The following is a 24,184-nucleotide window of genomic DNA, read 5'->3' as shown; positions in this document are numbered from 1 at the left end:
TTGTAGCTAACTTATCTGGTTTAAAAGTGTTATAGTGTTTGTCAAAAATCGCAAAATTACAATATACTTTGTAAATATATATATTTACACACATACAGTGTGTGTGAAATGTATGGCTACACATGTATGTTTCAATTTTAGCATGTGTAATAATGTGATCATCTAGCAGGGTTCTCTGGTTTTCTTAATCTTCCCAGCCACGATTGCCAAGTGTGGTTTAGTGATGATGAAACTGATAGTACTCCAGGGTTCCCTGGTAGTGTAGGGCGATTGTGTAATCAAGGAGCAATCCCATGGCCACCAAGTAATAACATCCCATGCTTCTTAATCATTTTGTGGAAATAACTCAGACAAATGAGAATTGGCAAAGGAAAGCAAAACAGATCTGAGGGGTGCATCTTAAAGTCAGGTGGAAACATCTGGTTCTGGGGAGTTGTGGAGATCTCCTACCTTAGATTATACTGACCAATTCATATTCAAATGTAGCAAATTAAAGATGCAGTAGTTCTGTCAAAAGGTAAGATTATAGTATGCATTTAAGCAGTTGTATAGACGGTATACCTCATTGATGAAATCCCCAATGTCACCTGGATGAGGAACGACCGGTCGGATTGGATACTGGGACTCCGCCACTACAGGCCTCTCGTCCACGCGTCTGATGCCAGTGGGTTTACTGCTGATGATGTGATCCAGAGACTCGGGCTGCTGCAGTTGGCTCAGGTCATAGTCCTGCAACACAGGGATGGAATAGAGGGCAATTAAGATGAGTGAATGCAGAATCACCTTTTTTGCTAAAATATCGTCCCTTTGCCACAAAAGTTTGCAGAAGACGAGCCGTGTTGCCAAATTAGCCAGAAAGCACTAGCTTTAGCTGTATATATATTTTTTAATCAATTCTTGTATTAAACTTTTCATTCTGGGCATGTCAAGTCAGGTAACGATTTACAATGATACTTCTTGAGTCATTCAAGAAAAGACGAGTTCTAATTGGGGAAGAGTGGGGATAAAAAATTAAACTGGTCAGAAAGGGGAGGGACAACACCCACCTGGTCTTCCTCCCCACCACCCTCTTCGTCATATTTTAGGATGTTGTCCCGAACGTCATCCTCCGGATCGATCAGCAACTGCTTGGTCTGCCTCTCCTTCTCCCGTCTCTTCATCCAGACAACAAACAACAGCACCATAGCTGGAGGAAGAGGGCAACGGTCAGCATGGGTTTCAAAGTTCTTTTCCAAGACATTTGAATCACTATGCTGGCTGTACAACATGCTGTCACTGGATCACAAAAGCAACAGTTACCCATAAATGTTTTGTTTAAAGACACAAGGCATCATCGTTTAGCGTGTCAATATAATTTGTATCATTGTGGGTCTGGAAAAGAGCCCAAGAGTCTAAGGAAAGGTTATCAAAAATGTTACAGTACGTCAAAAACACAATTATTCCTCTGCCTGATTTGCATCTTGGAAGTGAAAATAATAGACCTATTGGAAGTGTCTCACTATGTATTTGCTGTTCCACTGTGTTACACCTGTTGGAATTCCTCATAGTGTTGCCCTGATCTGGGCTTTTAAATCTACAAAATCAGGAGGAAATGGATAGCATCAAAAAAATAAGCATGACAAATTTCACAGCCTAACTGCCCCAGGTTAAAATAAAGAGCAAGTAGCAGGTTCTGAAACCGTTATACGATCCGCCTCATTGACCAAGTGTGACTAGTTCATTCAGCTAACAGGTTAAACATTACTGTTACCCCAATGTAATTAAACCGCATGTTTCTAATTAATTCCTGAGTCATTTCTGTGTTAATGCCGCATAATTGCCATTTCCTTAGCTAATCCCTAATACTCAGCAAAGTGTGAGCTGGCCACTCACTGAGCAGGATGATGATACAGATGAGGATGGCAATGATGGCTCCGGTGCCCAGCCCAGCAGCGGCTACGGCTCCGATGGTGGTGCAGTCTCCTTTCTCATCACAGGGGCACACCTTGACCTTGATGAGGGACCTGTTGGACAGCGGGGGGTTGCCCGAGTCGGTGACAATGATTGGCACGTCGTACACCCCCGACTCCAGGTACTGGATGCGTAGACTCAGTTGGGCGTAATCACCTGGGAAGCGGAGAACGGGCTCACGACATTAGACCCAAATACACGCAGAAACGATCGTGAATCAAACTAGTGGCTGTGATGGAAAACAAAATCTCAAAGAAAGGTGGGTTATAATGAAACAGAAGCTGTTCTCACTGAAGGAGGACACTGTTTGTATAGTATGCTTTAACTGAGAAAGTTTCAATGTCTCACCATTGAGCCGGGAGATGGTCCAGTTCCGCCTCACGCTGGGGGGGAAGGATGGCAGCTCGAAGACGAAGGGCCCGATGTTGGGGTCGACATCAGAATCGGAGGCAGTGATGTTGATGGAGTTGGTGTTGATCTTCTCGCAGATCTGGGCTTCCTGGGGCAGGAGCTCGGGCGCGTTGTCATTGACGTCAATCAGGTAGATCTGCAGGGTTCCCGTCCCACTGGCTGGGGGAGAACCTGAGGGACAGGAAGAGAGGAGAAGTGTTATAATTCAAATAAAATACAGCATTTCACTTCTGTCTTCATTAGTTATTTTGCCTCTGCTTTAAAGAGCACGGAATTTGTTCAAACCCATTATTGAGCAGGAAAGAGATTATTCCTGTACTGCGGCTACATTACAAAATCAATAGGGATAAGGTGTGTGATGATAATGAATGTGGTATGGCATTAAGACTCCAACAACTTTTCTCAGACATAAACTTTCTTCTGTTCCTGTCAGTTATTGAGGCACTGAACCTTGCTCTAGGGCATGAATTGATTCATTTGCCCACCATCAAAAATAGAGTTTGACTGCCAGAAAATTAGAACTCGTTTCTCCAAAACAAGCCCTCAAAACTACCTGCGATAAAATAATTTAGTGTATTATAAATATTTGAAAAAATATATATACTTTTTTGTACGTTTCTTAGAATATCTAATTCTCAAAGGATACATTTTGAAAGAACTCTGCCAAATATTCATGTACAACACTTTCACTCTTGATAATACAAATCAGAGAGATGGATTATTCTTCACATTCAATGCTGAGAGTTGCAGACTTATTGTTGATATATCTGACAGCCATTTGCATTTGATTGAACAAAACAATATGAACAATTTGGGAAGAGGGACAAAATAGAAGCCTTCAGATTCTGCACATGCTCTTCGCTATGAAAAAAACAAGAACACAAAGATCTGCCTTTGCCAGACAGCAAAAGTTATATAATGCCTCCAGTGTTCACCCAGCTTTTAGTAGAATGGGTGATAAAATGTTTCAGCTTTTCTTTGATTGACTGTTACAGGTCTTGAAGAATGAGATCTTTGTAGCTCACAGTAGTAACGGCAATTTTACAATACATGCTGTTGCCATTCCAAAGTGGCCATTGAACTCAAAATGTACAGACTTTGTATTTAAACTGGAAGAAAATAACTATTTAGACCTTATTTGCAGATTACAAATGTATACTTTCAGTGAGCAAAATGGCATGTAAATGTGTACCATTTCATCACAATACTTCACAAAAAAACATACTAAAACCTACCAAAAAATTAGAAAATGAATATATAATCATATGGAACATTGCACAGCGATACTGATATTTGTATGTTTATATTCAGATGGGAAACACAAATTAATGTAAGGTAATTTGAAAAACAAAAACAAGAAAGCAATGGGATCTTCACTGTTGTTCTGATCATCTGTTTGTAAAATAGGTCAGCCTGCTGTCGAGTCTATGTTATAAAGTAAGTTTCTGAAATGACTACATACTGAACTCAGAGCCCTGGAATCCATAAACAGAGTGCAGATATGAATTGCAAAAACTCTGCTGAAAACAGATTATATAATGATGTAAATATTGCCACTTTAGAAGGTGCTTGCTGGGAACTATGGCATTAGCAGAAAGGTGTGAAGCTAAAGTATTTTCCTTTTTTCCCCCTATATATTTTTTGTAGAAATACCTGCAGTTCTCCCCCTGTCTTTATGCTGTGAATCCTGTGAGGTTTCTAATGAGAGGTTATTTATTAGTTTATTTATTTTTGGGTTAAAACAAAAGTGATATTTAAATACAGCAAGATAACTATGAGAAAGCATTGTGAGAAAGAAGAAGTGTTAATTGTCTTTTGTACATTTTTGTAACTTAAGTCCTATTGGTGGTGAATGTGAAATCATAAGACCTGGAGGGCAATTAATAAAAACACGAGGACAGTTTTTCATACAAATTCCATGTAGCGTGTCAGGCTCACCTGTTCAAATTCCTTTAACCTAATACGGGTGATTGATTGTGTTGTCGTCCTTGCAATGCATTCTAATGGCCCGATCTAATGTTGTACACCGCACTCGACAACTCACAGTATTGATCCCCTCTGCTCTGTTTGTAAATGTGTGCTGCTGTTATTTTTTTGCCGAAGATATTAACCAAATGTAGTTCAGTCTTTCAACCATGCAAGACCCATCGGTTTTCCACTGCAGCAAAACACTCCTGTGGGCCCAGAAAGGAATGCAAGTCTCTAGATCTCTTCATTCCTTTCTTGAGTCTACGTCTAATGATGATGATTTTAAATGAGTGTTTAATGACTAACTTGAGGTATTCTTAATCTACAGTGGATTGTGAATATCAATTAAGTGACCATATTGCTGGGATTGTGATTGTGCCTCGTTTTTTTAAATCTCAATTACAGTAATTTAAAGAAAACCTGTTACCCATTCAAAGTTTTGTGAGAACTAAATGAATTTGAAAGAAAATCTGAAACTTCAGCTTTGTGGGGGGGGTTAATTTAGTTCAAGTGCTACCACAACAATAGCTTGCTAAATCTTAACAAAGCCAAGCTGTTTGGGGGGAAAAACAAAAAGATTATATATATTAAAAAAAAATAAAAGCCTCAAAGGATTTGTATTAAAGATTTGTTTGATGTTGACTAAAGATGGCAGAAATAAAGCTTCCAGCAAGCTTTCATGATCTTTTCCTTACTTAAAATCCAGGTTAAAACAAACTATTTATAGGTACAAAGAGAGTGGTTTCTAAATACTGTGTCTAACGGATTATGACAATGATGGCTGAGATTTTAATGTATTCCCTGACAGTGTTTACTCTCCAAATGCCATCACCCCAAGCTTACATTACCATAATCCCTTTAGCATTATCTCTGCAGACCCTCCCACTACACTGATACTGTCTGCAGACAGGCTGCTAATTTATAATTTAATGCACATCAAAACTACATTTTTTGATGGTGGGCAAATGAATCAATTCAAACCCTGCAGCGAGGTTCAGTACCTCAGCAACCAACTTCAGACCCAGTTCCAAATTCAGTTTGTATCTGAGGAAAGTTTTCAAAGCCAATTCTCTGCTCGTCTCGATAAGCGAACGTCGGGAATATAATTCCTAAACATTCATCGATTGAGAACATTTGTAAGGTCTGAGGAAATTTAATTACTTCTGAGCATGAAGTTGAATTTGTGGCTTTGCGGGAGAAACAGACATGATTTAGATCGAGTAATGCCAAGACAGCAGTTGCTTGGGAATGTGGTGTATTAATTTGGACTGTTACAACAAAATGAATGCTGACCCTAATCTTATCCAAAAACTAGAGTTTCTCACTGTGGGCACTGGCAGTGTCAACCAGGTTTGAATCCCATTATAACTTTAGGTAAATACATAATGCCCTGCGCTAGGCTGATAAGACTCTCTGGAAAAGCTGACTATTTGTTTCCACCGCAAGAAAAAACTAACTGTTTGTTTGCTGCGATTGAATTTGTGCTCCATTGAGTTCAAGCTGTGGTTGTATGGAACCACGCAGCCCAGCATTATAGAGTGGGATTGTAAAAATGAAAAAAAAAAGAGAAAAGCTTGCTAAGGCTCTTGGATCAATAAACTATGAACAACATGTAGGGATAAATGGCCCTCTCCATAAAGGAACCGTTCTCATTTTCTTGAGCGCTGCCTGAAATGTTTCAACCTGGAGGAGGTTGATTATATAAAAAAAACCAAATCCAAATCACATGGTCTTTTATGGGTGTTTGTTTTGTAGATCAGTTGGTAACATAAAAGATACTAAACCGAAAATGTTGGGGGAGTTTCTGTACTCGGCCTGTCTTCCCCATAGTGGGATCTCTCCTAGGAAACTATTTTACAAACTGCTCCAAGTATCTGAAGTCAGTTTTTCATCTGGGCCTGCACATTCCCTCCTCTGCACTCCTCCGTGTTCCTCCTCCTGCCATCAATCGCTCGAGAAGCACCAGTCAGTTTCCTCCTCCACATTATTTTGAAGATTGAAACAGTAGCCACCCTTGACAGCTGACACAAACAAGTGACAAGCCACACTGGGCCAGAAACTGGGACAGAATTAGAAGCTTACCATTGTCGGCTGCAAGGAAGGTGGCTTCATAAATGTTATTTTTAACATAGACCGACTCCCGATCCAGGACTGCTGTGGTGATGATTTGACCGTTAGTGGCATTAATGTTCAGCCAATTTGCTGGGTCTGACAGCTTGGAGTACCTGGGGATGAGAGAAATTAATTCAGATGAACTCCCTCCCTTTGTGTGCAGTGCAAGATGCTGGCAGTTCTCCTGTTCACAGCACCTGACATTTAAATGCTGTGTGGCCTGATGCGACCCCTCCCCCCCTTAATTTTGTGTACACTTTTAAGCAGTCTGTTAGCTTGAAATAAAAAGCTAAACATACCAAGATAAAGTAGGACAAGAGACACAAACTAGCATATTAATATCTAATGTCATTGTTTTGATTTGGTGAATTAAAGGGAAAGTTGACTTTGGTTGGTTCTACCCAACTTTCCCACCCCATCTGGCCTTATTTAAACCCTATTCTGTGAACTAGCACTGTGGCTTGTTTCAGTTGTAACTCGTATGGATTAAGCCATCAGTCAGTTGACACATGGTTAAAACACAGTGTAGCCGCTCTGATTAAAATGTTGCAAAATGACGGGAAAACAAGTGACCTTCACACTTTCAAAGCTACATCAACTTGAGCTCCTCAGCCTCGCGCATACAGTCAATTTCACTTAATTTTCCACTTTTCTGTACAACTCATTGGAACCAATTACCGCTTCTGTTTAACACAAGGGGGGAAGCAGAGGACAAAGAGTGCGAATAAGAAGGGGAATTGAAACCATCTGGAGACTTTCGCAAACATTTTTTTGTGTGCTTTTCTTTTTTTGAAGTTTGTGTTGTTTTTTTTTGTTTGTTTTTTTAGATGTTTCCTTCATGCGTTCAAGCTACACCCTGGTCTGGTTTCGCAGGACATTTTCCCCACACTCCTTCACCCATGTCACTGGGAAAGGGAATCGTCTTCCAGAAAAAAAGGAATCCTAAACATACAGCTTTGATGTTATACACAAAACAGCATATCTTTAAATACAAATATAACATCCAGTCTACCGTACCATTTGGTGAACTGTATTGTAATCTTCCGGTTGCCTGTGTTCATGGGGCAAATGTAATAATTGTGTATGTCGAGCATCATCAGCGTCTCATATCTCCTGAACCCAGATGAAGCGGTGGAAGATGAAAACAGCAGGCGGGAAGCAGAACAAGGTTACTGCAGTCTGCCGTAGCACTGGCTTGCTCCATTATATAAATATCGTCTATGAAACGATATTCAATGATATCTTAACGAGAAGAAATCAGTAGAGTGGCAGAATGTTTACGTACCTCCTGTATAATCAACAGGTATATTTGCCATTTTCTCGACTGAATCAATGTACAACAAATCCTTAATAATGTTCTGTTTTGATATTTGTGTATTTTTTTTTATTTGACGCCGTAAGATGACAGTCAGAGATTAATCATCAAATCTCCACCATCTACCCCCTGCAAGCTTCACACAAGACTGACAGCCGCCCCTTTCTAAAAATATTACAATAGGATTAACACCATATGATGGTAAAACAAATTACACAAAGGTCTAATCCCCATGTGTCAGGACTTTAGCAATAAAGTCTGCACTTTAATTAAGTTCCCCAAACAGCACTTAATGAAGATATAATAAAACTTGTATTAAGTGTATTAAAGCATAATAGTTCTCTGGTGGATGCCAGTTTTCAGTGTATTAAAAGAGGTATCTGGTGTGTAATTACACATTTTTACCATATTAAAAAAAACAAATGGAATGATTAATGGACAGTCCCTGGGGTTTGAAGTTCAGATTCTAATCCTTTATTTTTTATTTTTTATTTTTTTAAATCACCCCAGTAATTAATTTTTAGCTTTATGGCAGATGTGCAAGTAAGTTAATTAAACCATCTTGCACTTTATCCAAAAATTAAAGGCAGCTTGTACAGAGCAGAGCAATAGAAGCAGGAAATATATAGTTTTAATTATCCTAGACACTTGTCTGACATGTTTTAACCCTCCCATCTCAAAAGCCAGTGATCAGAACTCAAAATTAATCCAACTATGGTGAGCAATGGAATAAAAAAAGTCAAATGCACTTGTGGATTGATTAGAATTTACCACACCAGCACTGTACAGTATATGAATCTAACATAATATAATGGTTCATTTAAGAACAAAACAACACTTGTACAAAGTGTGAATTATAAACAATGTGGATTTTGATGATTAAGGTGATATTGAAGGTGATAGTTTTCTATTTCTTAATATAACAAAAGAGGAGTACTGTGTATGCCATCTATACTGGTATCTATAACATTTGTAGTGACTGCACGATGTCAGGAACATTCAGGACGAATGGGTGGGTACAGTGTAATGCATGTTAATGAGGATCTTGGTCTGGCATCCCTAACAAATTAGTGACCCTTAGCCAATTCAAGGTCCAGTCTTTGGACTCCATCTTAATGAGAGTAAAGTTATCGTCACATCGTGCCAGTGGCCAGAGGAATTACGAAGCGGTTTGCCAGTGACGAATAATCAACCTAGTGGAAATTGCAGGATGTGTTCAGCTTCTCTCAGGACATGTTTCAGCAGCAAGCATTAGACATGCAGGAAAGAAGTGCTGACCCGAGGCACTCACCCTCATTAATTAGAAGAAGATAACGAATATTTAGAGTTAATTGCTAGGTTTAACACCCAGTACACTTCAGAAAGCACACTTCATCATTCCTTCTTGCTACAAGTAAGCAGGGTAAAATCAAGACAATCGACAGGACAAAAACGGCGATCTTTTTAATCCTCTGGGCTTGTACTCTGTCTGTGGAGTTAATTTGCAACCAACACCTCATTAAATATAGATATAAACATATGGATGGCACTGAATGATGTCATCATCACATGCCGCCATTGGCTAAAGGATTTAAGAAGTACATAAACAATTCGAGACTGTTAGACATCTCATTATTACTACAAGTTCAAATAACCAAGGACATCTTTATCTTTACTTAGTTCATCCAGTGTTTAAGCGATTAAAAAAACAAACTCCAGTAAGTCAACTTGCATCAGAAACACAGAGCCCAATTGTCCTGTCATACTTGTGTCTAAGCCGTGCATAAGAACAGAAAAGGAAGCCAATCGAATTATTTTGAAATTAGTTATTTGTCATTGACCTTTTCTTCCAGTCTTTTTTCACTTGCCTAATTTGCAACCAAACACTTCTGTAATCTAAGGAAATGAATTTATATAGGCCTGCCTCAAATCATAATTTATTTGCTGGAAACCAAGAAGAATGAAGTGACCCCCTACCTTTCATACATGTTAATAATTATGTCAGCAAGATCCATAAAATGTTCTTCATCCACGATATCAAACTGTGAATATGTTCCCTCATTAACAACTGACAACCCCCCTGCTGTATGACAGATGGGCTATAGTAGTATCTGACTAATAGCTAAATAAACAAGAGTGAAACAGAAGAGATGATACTGATAGTTCACCTTGACCTTTATGCTCTGTGAACCCTAGAACCTTAAAGTGAAGCTAACGTGATTGACAGCTTATTGGCTTCATGAGTTGTTCTGGCAAATCAATAAGGAAACATCTGCAAATAAATCACTTGTTTTTTCAATGGATTGATATCAAAAATCCGTTTTTTTATATATTTGTTTCCTGTACAAAGATTAAAATGAATAGGCTATGCTCTCTTCAGAAAAAAAAATCTTAAATAAATATTAGTGCAATAAGGAGAATCATTTTGTGCTTCTATTTGCGTATTCCTTACTGAAATGCATGTATATCCACAGCTTCCTGGTAATCAATATTGGGATATACCAGATATTGAAAACACTTCGGGTACTTTGTTTTCATTTGTGACTTTTCGTTTATCTTTTAAAACATTCTGAGCTGATGCAGTTTGTTAATTAAACTGTAACAGAACACTATTAATTATAGTCTGCTTCAATTTTTTTCGCTCTATTGGCTTGAGTGATGATGAAATGGAGGAAAAAAGACATCCGATTACAGTAGCAGCAAGGTAGTTCAGGCGGTTATGCAATTGCCTAACTTAAAACAAAAATCACCTTTTCTGTTTATATAGATTTGAAAATAAATGTGCACAGTATTCTCCATGTGCAACAACTGCCCATAACGATCACATTTTATTAGCCAGACTCTTTACAAAATGGATGAAAGACTAAGTTACATTGGATTTCTTTTTTGTAAGCAGGTTGACTGGTAAGAAATAAACACTGAACACATGACTCTAGATACACTGAACACGTATTTGGTCCTACACTGAGATACAGTTGTCTTTTTTCATTTTCTGCAGATGGAAAGACTCCGAACAGCTGCTCTACCAAAAACATATGAATCTGGCCTTTCTACAACAAAATTAATTCAAAAGATAGCCTGCTATCTGCACAGCTTTGTATAAAATTGGCACACAACAGTTCCACTAATGTGTGTTGTTGCTTAATAAAGAGAAAACAGTGTGTAGGAGTGAGAGAAATACAATTCTTGGCCGGCTTCATGTTATCCACAGAGGAGCTGTCTATGTTTGAATTCATAGTCAGTGTGTCCGTGCATTTCACTGACCTTTAAGTTTGGGTTTATTATATTATGGGGAGGGCAAAGCATCACCTGTCAAACAGGACTGACAAGGTGTTCCATGTGATCGCTACAAAGTGAATAAATAAATAAGAAAGACCCAGAGGAGCCACTTGTCCAATGCCGCTATGCATTTTTTATATCAGTGCTTGGTCTGCTGGTTGTCACGTTCCACCGATTCTTTTTTTTTTTTTTTTTTTTTGGTGTGTTTTCTTTTCCCTATCCTGTCTTTTGAACTCTTTCTCCACCTTTTAGTGGAGCCAACAATTGATCCAGGCCACACTGAAGCAGCATGTGGGCTTACACGTTGAAAATGAGAAGGACATAAAAAAATCCACAGTATCTGGGCACAGAGAGAGAGAGCGAGAGAGGGACAGGGGGAGAGAGAGAGAGAGAGCGCTCCAAACACTCAACAATGATTAGAGTGATAATAGTCACAATTAATCAACACTAACTCTTTGGCTCTATTGACAGCCATCAAACAAGGTCTTTAAAACAAACCATTCTGTTTAAGATTTAAACTACTCAAGGCGCCAATTTTACCAATGTTACATCACAAATGGTACTGGCAAAGTGAAAGTAAAATCGATATCAGAGAAAAATAAACTCTGGCACTATATTTAGAGGTGAATAATTAATATATATACATATAGATTAGATTGATAGATATTAATTGAAGAATAATCATTTAAGTATAGTAGAGGTTATGCAGCTCCAATTTCAAGATCTCTCAGATGCAAACAAGAAAACTGGACTCAAAATTAACCTGAGTAAAACCAAAGTCATGTTCAACAGCTTTGTTAAATCTAAGAAAACTGAAGATCAATGGATAAATCGAAGAAGTCAAAAGCAAATCAATGGACAGCAAATCAACACAGATGGAGATCTTGGGATGTACATTTGGAAGAACCGGTATGCTATTAATCGTAAAAATATAGAGACACAAAACAAAAAAGTATGCGTGGATTACATCAGAGAATAAACAAAAGTGTGTGACATCATTATTAAAATGGCAATGGGCCAGAAACACTGCAAGAAGAACAGACCAAAGATGGACAAAATAAGGTATTGAATGGATCCCATGAGATGAAAAAATACCTAGAAAAAGACCACATAAGATTAAAAAAGATTTGCTGTTATGTCCTGGAAAAGATGTGGTACATTGAAACAAGTGGAAATATCTTGGGTAGGCCTTCATCCAGCAGTGGATCAATATAGGCTGATGGTGACGATGATGATGATGATATACACTCACCTAAAAGATTATTAGCAACACCTGTTCAATTTCTCATTAATGCAATTATCTAACCAACCAATCACATGGCAGTTGCTTCAATGCATTTAGGGGTGTGGTCCTGGTCAAGACAATCTCCTGAACTCCAAACTGAATGTCTGAATGGGAAAGAAAGATGATTTAAGCAATTTTGAGCGTGGCATGGTTGTTGGTGCCAGACGGGCCAGTCTGAGTATTTCACAATCTGCTCAGTTACTGGGATTTTCACACACAACCATTTCTAGGGTTTACAAAGAATGGTGTGAAAAGGGAAAAACATCCAGTATGCGGCAGTCCTGTGGGCGAAAATGCCTTGTTGATGCTAGAGGTCAGAGGAGAATGGGCCGACTGATTCAAGCTGATAGAAGAGCAACTTTGACTGAAAAAACCACTCGTTACAACCGAGGTATGCAGCAAAGCATTTGTGAAGCCACAACACGTACAACCTTGAGGCGGATGGGCTACAACAGCAGAAGACCCCACCGGGTACCACTCATCTCCACTACAAATAGGAAGAAGAGGCTACAATTTGCACAAGCTCACCAAAATTGGACAGTTGAAGACTGGAAAAATGTTGCCTGGTCTGATGAGTCTCGATTTCTGTTGAGACATTCAGATGGTAGAGTCAGAATTTGGCGTAAACAGAATGAGAACATGGATCCATCATGCCTTGTTACCACTGTGCAGGCTGGAGGTGGTGGTGTAATGGTGTGGGGGATGTTTTCTTGGTACACTTTAGGCCCCTTAGTGCCAACTGGGCATCGTTTAAATGCCACGGCCTACCTGAGCATTGTTTCTGACCATGTCCATCCCTTTATGACCACCATGTACCCATCCTCTGATGGCTACTTCCAGCAGGATAATGCACCATGTCACAAAGGTCGAATCATTTCAAATTGGTTTCTTGAACATGACAATGAGTTCACTGTACTAAACTGGCCCCCACAGTCACCAGATCTCAACCCAATAGAGCATCTTTGGGATGTGGTGGAACGGGAGCTTCGTGCCCTGGATGTGCATCCCACAAATCTCCATCAACTGCAAGATCCTATCCTATCAATATGGGCCAACATTTCTAAAGAATGCTTTCAGCACCTTGTTGAATCAATGCCACGTAGAATTAAGGCAGTTCTGAAGGCGAAAGGGGGTCAAACACAGTATTAGTATGGTGTTCCTAATAATCCTTTAGGTGAGTGTATATATATAATACAAAAAAAAAAGTGTACAACAAGGTTTTCCACAATGAAGAGGCTTACCATAACGGACAAAAAAGACTGAAATCATATCCATCTCACGTGGGGAAAATCTCCTTAGAACTATAATACTATATATAATACTGCATCACTGTTGTTCATTATGCAGGCGTTTGTTTAACTCATAATGAATACAGTCCTCCTCTGTAGGTCCTAGAGGTAGCTTTAGTGGTAATTGAACAAAAGCAGAAGACCCAAGACCAGGATGTCAGACCCCTGTTTACCTGGCTCAGAAGTATCTGAGGACACTATACATGGGGGATCAAAGGTGTATGAAGAGACATTAATGCTCATTATGGGGCTTAAAGAGTTGTTGAGATGTAAACATGGACTTATTTCACCAACACACTTTGAAGATTTGAGACACACAAGGACAATATTGAATAATGAGGATTTCAGGAACAATGACAGAAGAATACAGCTCCTTGGTTTCTTGTTTCTAAGTGTTTGGAATGATGGTAGCTGACAGTCAACAGCCAGGGGTAACAAAATGCTACTTTGTAGCCGGTAATTAGATGCCTCCTAATGCTGAGCACAGAAAACCAACCCAGCCATAACTACCTTCAGAAAATCAGCCTTCTTGCATTTTCTGCTCCCATTGATCCTGCACTCGAAATGTGAAAAGGAAGACCAATTTCAGCATAAAATAGCCCAGATCTAAAAATATCAGAGAGTGAAATTCAATAGCATGGAAGGTAAGTATATTAAAATTAATGTATTTCTACAATTCGTTGTATCAGATGTGCCAGTCTGTAGCCTGCAGTACATTTGGAAAGACAGCTCTCTCATACACGTGGATCTGCAGACGGTCGACAGTGCTGTTTCGAATTCGGCAGAACCGAGCACTCATCTACAGCTGCCTCGACCTGGCACTGAGAGAGCTTACAGCTGGTAATGCTGGAATTCAGTAAATTAAAATGTAAATGTTCAATTCTACACTCAATTTACTTTTATTTGCTGTGAAATTTACTGGTAAATGAATGTAGCTCCTTTTTTAAGAACCAGCTGGGAAAAAGAAAAACAAGGAAAAGCAAGAGTGTTTGGGGGAAAAACAAACAAACAAACAAACAAACAAGCAAGAAAGCCACCCTAGCATAAATCAAAGTCAAATAACACAAGCTTCAATCTATTCCAATGCAGGTCCCTGGTATGGCCAATTCCTTAATTATGTAATTGAATTAATGAACAGCTTAATCTAGCAATAAAGAGCTGGTTGTGCCAGCATCACGGAATGGAATTGATTGCAATGTTTGGTATCTGACTTACAAACTGACAGCAGACCAAGAAACACACAAAGAGGGTTTGTTTATTGCTACGTATATTGCACTCAGAACTCAGATTTGTGCATCAAACACTTAGATACTAAAGTTTACTTTGCTGCACCCTGATCATTCGGAGATGGGGGGACAACATGAAGTAAGATCTTTTCGTTTTGTGGTGATTGTGATTCCTGTTTGTCTTGAGAGACAATACACTGAATTAGGTCAGTGTGAGCACAAAGGTAGCACAGGAAGGTAAACTGCTCATCAGGAACAGAAATGGCAAACTGCCATCTGACACGGGGCAGGAAAATTAGTCTCGGTGGTGACAACGATCAATGTGCAGTGAGCCCTGAGCAGCACACTGTAAATGTCAAGCTCTTTTCGCTGTTCCCTCTTACCCCAATCGCCAGGGCAGAGAAAGAGAGGTGAACGCCCCCTACCTGGTCCTCTCGCAATGATGCCTTCAGCCGCCACAGCCTCTCATTTAGTCATTCAATGGAAACTGGCACACGGTCTCTCTAAGTCTCTGAAACTTTTTACACTCTCTTTCCAAATCTTCCGTTTTGAATTTTACTGGCACAAACAATACCTTACACACATTGTATACTGTTGTGTATTAAATCAAAAATTCAAACAACATATCTGGGCATTAAGAGAAGCTAAATTCTCAATTTTCTTACAGAAAGCAAATTACAGATTTCAAACACAACGCTCTTATTTTCGCCATAGGCCTGTTTTAATTTACTTGTGGACTCATGAACATGATCCAGCTAGATATGCAAAAAAAGTGGCAAACCATCCAGACTTTGGGATTTGGTACGAATTAAAAATGCAGTGAATCCTTATCTGCATACAAATACTGCAAAAGCAAGGCCAGGTACCTGTCAAAACTGCCACAGCTTCCCTGGAGACGGCCTGAGAAACTGCAGCAGAATGGATGCCCAGAATTTGAAGGGTTGTATCGATGGGGTTAAGAGAGATTTATCTCATTCAGATTACAGAGAGAATGCATGCATCTAAAAGAGATTCAACTAAAGACGTTTTTCTTCCTAGGTTTCTTTTACAGACTTGTGCAAGCAATAGCGAGGCAGTGTGTTGGGAGGGGGAGGGAGCTGAGTGTCAACTTACCTGACGATCTGCTGCATGAAGCGGTCGGGGTCGTTGGCGGCGAACGTGGAAAGGGTGGTGCCAGCGGGGACGCCCTCCTCAAAGCGAATGAGTTTGGGGTTGGCGGGGAAGAAAGGCGCCTCGTTCACGTCCATGACCGAGATGGTGACCCCTGCTGTGGACTGGAAGGAGGACTGAATACCGTTGGCAAGAGGAGCCTGATTGGACACGATCACGGTTAACATGAAGGCGCGGTTCATCTCGTAGTCCACCGGCTGGAAAGGGAGCAAAAATTTGCGGAGTCAGACTGGAGGAAAACGGGATTCATTGCAAAGATATCTATTGTTGGCCAAGGACTATTATATACAATGTTACATTATACATTATTCTATCTATCCATCTATATCACATGATAACACTTTACAAAAATGGGCACCAATGAATCTGAATGAATTTGAATTAGTGGGTAACAAAAGGTACAATAAGTGTCCCTAGTTACAGTGTAATTACATAGTAGGTACTCGGTAACTACATCTGTAAATACTCATAAGAACAGTTTATGCTTTATTACAATGTACTTAATGTGTAATAATGGTAAACCGTATATGTAAGTACACAATTAACTGGTAAGGACACCTATAGGGGGCTAACTTTGGAGCTATATCAGGCATGGCCCACTATTTACACATTGCAATAAATTCTTGGCATATATATATATATATATATATATATATATATATATATATATATATATATATATATATAAAATGTATATATGCATGTCTGTATAAACAGTAAATAAATTGAAAACCTTTACAAACAAAATGGATGTTTCAGAATAGTGAAGGAAAATGTTGAAGACTATAAGCTGACACCATGTTTAATACCCTCAAAGTAAAAATAAAACAGTAATAAAGTCTTGATTAAAGTTTAAGACTTTATAGACCTACCCATAATCCTTCACAGACACTTTGTAAGGGGACATGACATGCTTTAAGTATTCCTAACATGCTGTCACAGCCTCTTCACGTTCTCAATACCGTAAGGCATGCGATGTCAGTTTGCAAAAGACTTATGAAGGATTATGCACTTGAGTATAAAGTATGATGACAGATTCATAGAGCCTTATTGAAGATGTTACGATAAGTTAAATAATAATAATAATGATAAAAAAAGGTATCAATTATGCTGAGGAATTGCAACAATCAGTTCCTGCACTCCGAGCCGTCGCTTCATTTTCGTATTTAGCATAATATTTCTGTGCATGTACGGATATGTATGTTAGCGCTGATCATAATAGACAGAGCAGTGATATAAAAAGCAGCGCTAAACTAGCTGTGCGCATGATGAGAGATTCAAATTGACAGATATGACAGCAGCGCAAAACTCTGAAGTTAACACCATCAAAACTAAGGGGGTGTGAAGTCTGAATAGGGGACGTATCCACATATAAAGGTTTTTCTGAAGGCATTTCATCATTTTGAACCACCGTGTCGGGGAAACTGTTCTGATAATAGCTTCTCATCTGTTTGGTCTGCAATTATAGGATAAATTGAGCGGTTAGTTGTTCTCCGGTAAGAAAGAGTGAGAGAATACAGCTGGGCTCTCTGTTCAACCACACACATTTTCCTCAATTAATCCCATTTTTGGAGATTTACATATTCATTCAGCTTTACGATTTACATATTTTAATTGCTAATTAAAAGTGCGTGGCGTTGTGAGGTGCAAGATGCATTAACATGTAAATTTGCTGCACGCTAGAGGAGGGGAGATGCTCCAGACTGTGACTCCAGCCCTAAAGGTGCAATAGATTGCCTGCTCTAAGCTCTGGCTTCTCTATCAATTGGACTGTGACCCTCTGATAGTGGGGGTTTGGAAGAGCTACAACAGACCATTCACCAACACTGTCAATCAAATGGACTTATTCACAGGACCTGATAGGTTCCTCAGTAAGTCACTGGCACAATGCGTTGCTTTCCCCAGTACACTATTTATACAACTGTAAGCACACTTTCATTAAAACGTGGCTGCATAGGCTGTGTTGTGAAGGCTAAGAGCGAGGGATTTCTTAAGAATGTACGAGTTGGTCAAAGCCTTCAATGACTTCATGAAATCCTCCATTCAAATCATAAATCATTCAATCATACCTTTTAATTATTTGCTAATTAACTTTTCCTTGCCCAACCAGTCAGAAATGTCAAGGTAGCTGCAAAACATTATAGTCATTTCATAAAGTAGCTGGAAGTGACCAACTTTGTAGAAGCGGCATACAGCTCATTATGAGTTCAATTCAGTTGCAATTAAGCTACACAGTTTAGGCAGAAACAAAGAAGCACATGCATGGGTCACATCAGAGCAGGGATGCTATCTAAGAGTTGCTGCATTCTTGGCATGTGTCTGCATGGTAGATACAACAATACAGTAAAATGTCATCGCTGCATTCTTTTCCTTGAGGGCACTGCAGGCCTACATGTGTAAAAAGCCTTCTGTTTAGTAACAGTCTTGATTGAGGCCACTCCGTCAGCCATTCAGCCATTCCTGGAATCTCGCAGCCTACAGCAATCAGAGATGTGCCCGCTTGGTAGCTCATGCTGTTACCGTGTTGTTCAGGGCTTGTAAATACTGTAGCCCATATATTATATAGCACCTTACCAGACAAAAACAACACCTCCCCCTCACAAACTTGATTCAGTTTTATTTTTATTGCCTGCTGATTGCACATCTTGATGTTACTGCTCTTTGAGCTGAACCTGCCTATGTGACCAAGAGAAAGAAATGCATTTGATTTCAAAAAAGAGAAATCTGGGGAAATAAAAAGCAAAGCTACGCATCAGGACTCTTGGGTACTGAAGATGGAATCAAACTAATGAAAATCTTCAAATAGAGTGGCCTAAAAAACTGGTGCACTCACAAATGAATTACTTAGTATTTTTATTTTACTTATAATTATTTACTTATTCTATCAGGATTGCTTAAAGTAACTGGATTATTTTAAATTCTTATCAGCTAATAATTAAAATTGCTTGTGAAGTTCATTGTTGTTTTTAAAGTAACTTCACTTATTATGTTAAACAATAAGTATTTGTATTAAGTCATAGAGTTTCTTAAATTTTACATTACTAGCAATTGCTACCAAATATTGTACATTACTTGTAGAATGGACATGTTCTTTAAATAGTTTGGAGTAATTTTATTAATTTAAGAACAAACAACTATAATTTTTTTTTTTTTCAGTATGTGCGGTGGGTTTCATAATTGTGTTCGAAATGAACTAGTGTTAATTAATATACTTCTCCGTCCTTTCCCTCTTTCTGTGCCAACTGCCCTGAATTTGGGGGCTCTGTAATGCCAGTGGGTCTGTGGTGTTAAGAGATTTTGATCCAAAGTGGTAAACTGAAGGAGGCTGTATCGTTTTGCTGCAGAATTTATTACAACAGATAAAATATTATGGGTGCATAAAAGTGAACATGTTTGTAATTGAGAAATCAATATTTAATTTGCTGCAGTGGTCTTAGTGTTTCTCCCCTTATGAATTCAACACCGCCTTCAGTTATTTTCTCATTGACACCAACCTCACAGTCCTTCCACTTGGCTGCACTCAACATAGCTCACAAATGACATGATGTGCCTTTACCTAGCTTGTACTGTAACCCACAACCAGAGACACAATGGTTCGAAATGAAAATGTGGTTATATAAAAAAAAAAAACAGTATTCTGTCAGAAGGTGCAGAATGTTCTTAATTTTTCTTTCTTGTAGTCTCATGGCATTTATATTCCTGTTACGGCAGTAGTGTAGACATATTATATATATATATATATATATATATATATATATATATATATATATATATATATATATATATATATATAGTTCTTTGAAACTCAAGTTTACATTGCTGTTGTGGTCTGTATGTGCACAACTGCATGATACAAGAGAAGTTACACTTTGATCGTTTTTCCAAAGTGCAATCAAAAAAGGCAGAATATTGACACAGATGGTTTCCCAGAAGAGAATGAGAGTTTAGACTGACAGTAACAGGAAGATGGTCAGACATGTAGATAACGCTGGCACCTCTGCAAACAGCTTGTGTGATGGTACTACCTACCTTCACCACGGTGACCATGCCGTCATTGGTAAAGGGGTCGGTGCGGATGGTGAAGTGTCCTGAAGGGTCTCCACTCACTATCCTGTAGACTGCGTTCCAGTTGGCAGTGTGTGGCTGGTCCCTGTCAATCACAGTCAGATTGGCAACAACAATGTTCAGCCTGTTTTCGGGAACTTCCCCTGAAAACTACAGAGAGAGAGAGAGAGAGAGAGAGAGAGAGAGAGATTACTCTAGGCCATTTTGCTGAATGAGATTAAAACCTGTGTGTACCTGAACACAGTGTGGTATACACTCACCTAAAGGATTATTAGGAACACCATACTAATACTGTGTTTGACCCCCTTTCGCCTTCAGAACTGCCTTAATTCTACGTGGCATTGATTCAACAAGGTGCTGAAAGCATTCTTTAGAAATGTTGGCCCATATTGATAGGATAGCATCTTGCAGTTGATGGAGATTTGTGGGATGCACATCCAGGGCACGAAGCTCCCGTACCACCACATCCCAAAGATGCTCTATTGGGTTGAGATCTGGTGACTGTGGGGGCCAGTTTAGTACAGTGAACTCATTGTCATGTTCAAGAAACCAATTTGAAATGATTCGACCTTTGTGACATGGTGCATTATCCTGCTGGAAGTAGCCATCAGAGGATGGGTACATGGTGGTCATAAAGGGATGGACATGGTCAGAAACAATGCTCAGGTAGGCCGTGACATTTAAACGATGCCCAATTGGCACTAAGGGGCCTAAAGTGTGCCAAGAAAACATCCCCCACACCATTACACCACCACCACCAGCCTGCACAGTGGTAACAAGGCATGATGGATCCATGTTCTCATTCTGTTTACGCCAAATTCTGACTACCATCTGAATGTCTCAACAGAAATCGAGACTCATCAGACCAGGCAACATTTTTCCAGTCTTCAACTGTCCAATTTTGGTGAGCTTGTGCAAATTGTAGCCTCTTTTTCCTATCTGTAGTGGAGATGAGTGGTACCCGGTGGGGTCTTCTGCTGTTGTAGCCCATCCGCCTCAAGGTTGTACGTGTTGTGGCTTCACAAATGCTTTGCTGCATACCTCGGTTGTAACGAGTGCTTATTTCAGTCAAAGTTGCTCTTCTATCAGCTTGAATCAGTCGGCCCATTCTCCTCTGACCTCTAGCATCAACAAGGCATTTTCGCCCACAGGACTGCCGCATACTGGATGTTTTTCCCTTTTCACACCATTCTTTGTAAACCCTAGAAATGGTTGTGCGTGAAAATCCCAGTAACTGAGCAGATTGTGAAATACTCAGATCGGCCCGTCTGGCACCAACAACCATGCCACGCTCAAAATTGCTTAAATCACCTTTCTTTCCCATTCAGACATTCAGTTTGGAGTTCAGGAGATTGTCTTGACCAGGACCACACCCCTAAATGCATTGAAGCAACTGCCATGTGATTGGTTGGTTAGATAATTGCATTAATAAGAAATTGAACAGGTGTTCCTAATAATCCTTTAGGTGAGTGTATATTGGTAATGACATAATTACAAGCATTTTACAATTAAGCAATTATAAGATGAACACATACTTCACTAAGCAAATTGTAAGCTCCCTTCCTCTTGTAATATTTAGAGTAAATTTCAACTCCTGTTTACTGAAATCAGTTGTTTCTAAAGTTATGTAATGTGTAAAAACAGTGAACAAATAGCTTATGTGGATAATTTAGCTTTTTGCAAAAGGCAATTTTTCTAAACCCACCTCATTATACCAAAAGACCAAACAAACAAAAAAGCAACAACTTAGGAACACACACCAAAATAATATGAGCTTTCTAACATCTTAGAAAATGATATTGACAACCATAGACTATGCCCACACACAAAATAAGTGTGTTTTAAAGATACAAATATCTGAACCATCTATCCATCGATTTTGCCATCTAGCCATGTGTAATAGAGAAGATCATTGCACAAAGTCTGTACAAGTGTCAGCCAGCTCTAATAAACACAGCAGGTAGTTTGACTGTGTGCAGAGCATTAAGCAAAATCATTGTAAGAAGCAGAGGAGAGTAAGTGTGGATAACTATTGGATCCTATTGAATTGTATTTCAAAGAACCTGAGTAACAATATTCCTATCTAACCTCCACCATATAGAGAAGGATTCTCGTCTGAAATGTTTATTAGGAAATTACACAGTCAGAGCAGACAGGCAGTATCACTATTGCAACTTGGACTTCTTAATTGGATTTTGAGCGAGAAGGAGACACACACATGGGCCAGAATATGGCATTTTCTGAGGTTTCATCTGAAAATGTAAATTAAAATGTACTTTAAATATAAAGACTATACCTTGATGTGGAATTGACTATGATTCTGAACCCAGACAGGATTCAATCTACATTTTTCCTAGGTTGGTCTCTATGATGAAATAAACAAACCAACCAACAAAACACTTTCTTTATAGGCATAAGTTAAAACAAACAAGTAAACCAGCAAAGAAATTGGCTCCTTCCCCTTTCAATGAATAAGAATAGTAGGCCTACCAACAGAACATTAAAATAGTCGTTATGGGAAACTACAAAATATACTCGTGATCAGTCAGTCAGTTCATGTGTCATCCTTGCTGAATGACTAGCTCATTATAAAGGCACTGCTCCTTAAACTAACTCATCCCTCTGAATGACTTTTACTACTGTCCCAAGCACTGGCTTCTATCATATCATAAATCAACATTGTGTATCAAATGACCCATCAAGATAGGCTTATACCCATGTAGGTTAACTTTGTTTAACAAAAAAAAATACACCCAAAAAAACCTCCATCGCCCAGAGGAGAAAATGTGTCTAGATCTTACATTAAAAATATTCAATTAAATTTATTATGCCTTGTCACCAGAAAATCTATTATTTATATTCCCCTAAAAGCTTCAGACAGATTTTTCACTGTGCTGCATACCTGATTGTACTGTTGAAGACCGGCAAGGTCAAACAAAAACGTGGGAAAGAAGCTCAACAGGCTTAAAAGAAACGTATACAGTACCTAAATATATGTATATAAGTATGTGGTATACATTACGTATGAAAATAAAAACATCAGAAGACATTTTGCAGTCGACATAATAAAAAGATCCATAATGGAAGGCCAACTTTAAAACTGATTAGTCTCATAAAAACAGAAGCATGCTGAGATTTACAGCCACTATCAATACTATGGATGGACACTAAACCCCTTCCATTGCGAGGGGATGTCATTATCAATAAGATGCTTGTATGGCAGTCGCTTTAGAAAAAACTCCCGTTCGGCTCAAAACAATCAAAGAATGGTCTTTATTACAGTTTTGAAGGTGCATAAGGGATGGATAAATACTGCATACTAAGTGCAACAATAGGTTAAAAAAAAGTAAAACAAAAAGTGGCATCAATGAGAATGAAAAATGTTTTTGCACAGATGTTACACTCATCCACTCAACAGTAATTTTGAAATGAAATCAATTTATGTATAGCATAGTGTAACGCTATTAACAGGTATTAAAGAAACGGGGAAGCACTGCCGGGGAGAATACACTCACATTAATACTGTGAATTGCTTTTTTGGTCATATATTTGTGCACATAATCCAGATATACTTTACTCAAGAGAACACTACAGATGACAACAAAAAGTGAGATCACCATGAGGATTCCAATGGCAAGATAATGCATGTGCTTGCACATTATATTAAACAAAATCAACATAATGGTTAATTTTACATTATGCCCGTGGAGGTTCCAATTTCAATACCAAGACTTGATAAAATATTCATTAAGGGTGTTTAGGAGAAAGGCATATAACTTTCCATTTGATCCTTTTGTGATATTGTTCTAGGTTTATTGCAAGCACAAATTTTTGCATAATGTCCTCACTTATCAACAAAATCGCTTTTTTGTTGCCTACCGCCAAACAAAGTAATTTATTAATAGAGGTGGTGAAGGCTTCTTTATTCTACTTGCTTAAATAAAGGATTTTACTGAAAAAGCAAACACACTGCAATGCTATTAGTGTTTATTCCTCTTCTCTGGGGTTTTAAAATTATATGTTAGGATTTCATACGGTATTACTAGAGGGATTGTAAAAGGACAATGATTTGTGTGTACAGTTCTCTGACTGCATTAGGGGTTATACAACGAGCGAGACCCTTTGAAATTCAGAA

General features: G+C 38.8%; 1 protein-coding gene across 1 annotated transcript in view; it reads right to left on the bottom strand.

Moving 5' to 3' along the window:
• Positions 1–24,184, bottom strand: part of cdh4 (cadherin 4, type 1, R-cadherin (retinal)) — a 332,183-nt gene that overhangs the window by 5,785 nt on the left and 302,214 nt on the right. The window contains exons 10-16 of the mRNA XM_066702504.1: positions 20,014–20,199; positions 15,928–16,181; positions 6,412–6,554; positions 2,299–2,532; positions 1,873–2,106; positions 1,047–1,186; positions 562–729 (exon numbers count right to left, since the gene is read on the bottom strand). Of these exons, the coding sequence (XP_066558601.1) occupies positions 562–729; positions 1,047–1,186; positions 1,873–2,106; positions 2,299–2,532; positions 6,412–6,554; positions 15,928–16,181; positions 20,014–20,199 (1,359 nt within the window). The remainder of the gene's footprint in view (positions 1–561; positions 730–1,046; positions 1,187–1,872; positions 2,107–2,298; positions 2,533–6,411; positions 6,555–15,927; positions 16,182–20,013; positions 20,200–24,184) is intronic.

This window comes from Amia ocellicauda, chromosome 4 (assembly GCF_036373705.1).
Source record: "Amia ocellicauda isolate fAmiCal2 chromosome 4, fAmiCal2.hap1, whole genome shotgun sequence".
In the NCBI taxonomy this organism is placed as follows: domain Eukaryota; kingdom Metazoa; phylum Chordata; class Actinopteri; order Amiiformes; family Amiidae; genus Amia; species Amia ocellicauda.
The sequence above is the reverse complement of the archived record's forward strand: the minus strand, read 5'-3'. Positions and strand labels throughout refer to the sequence as shown.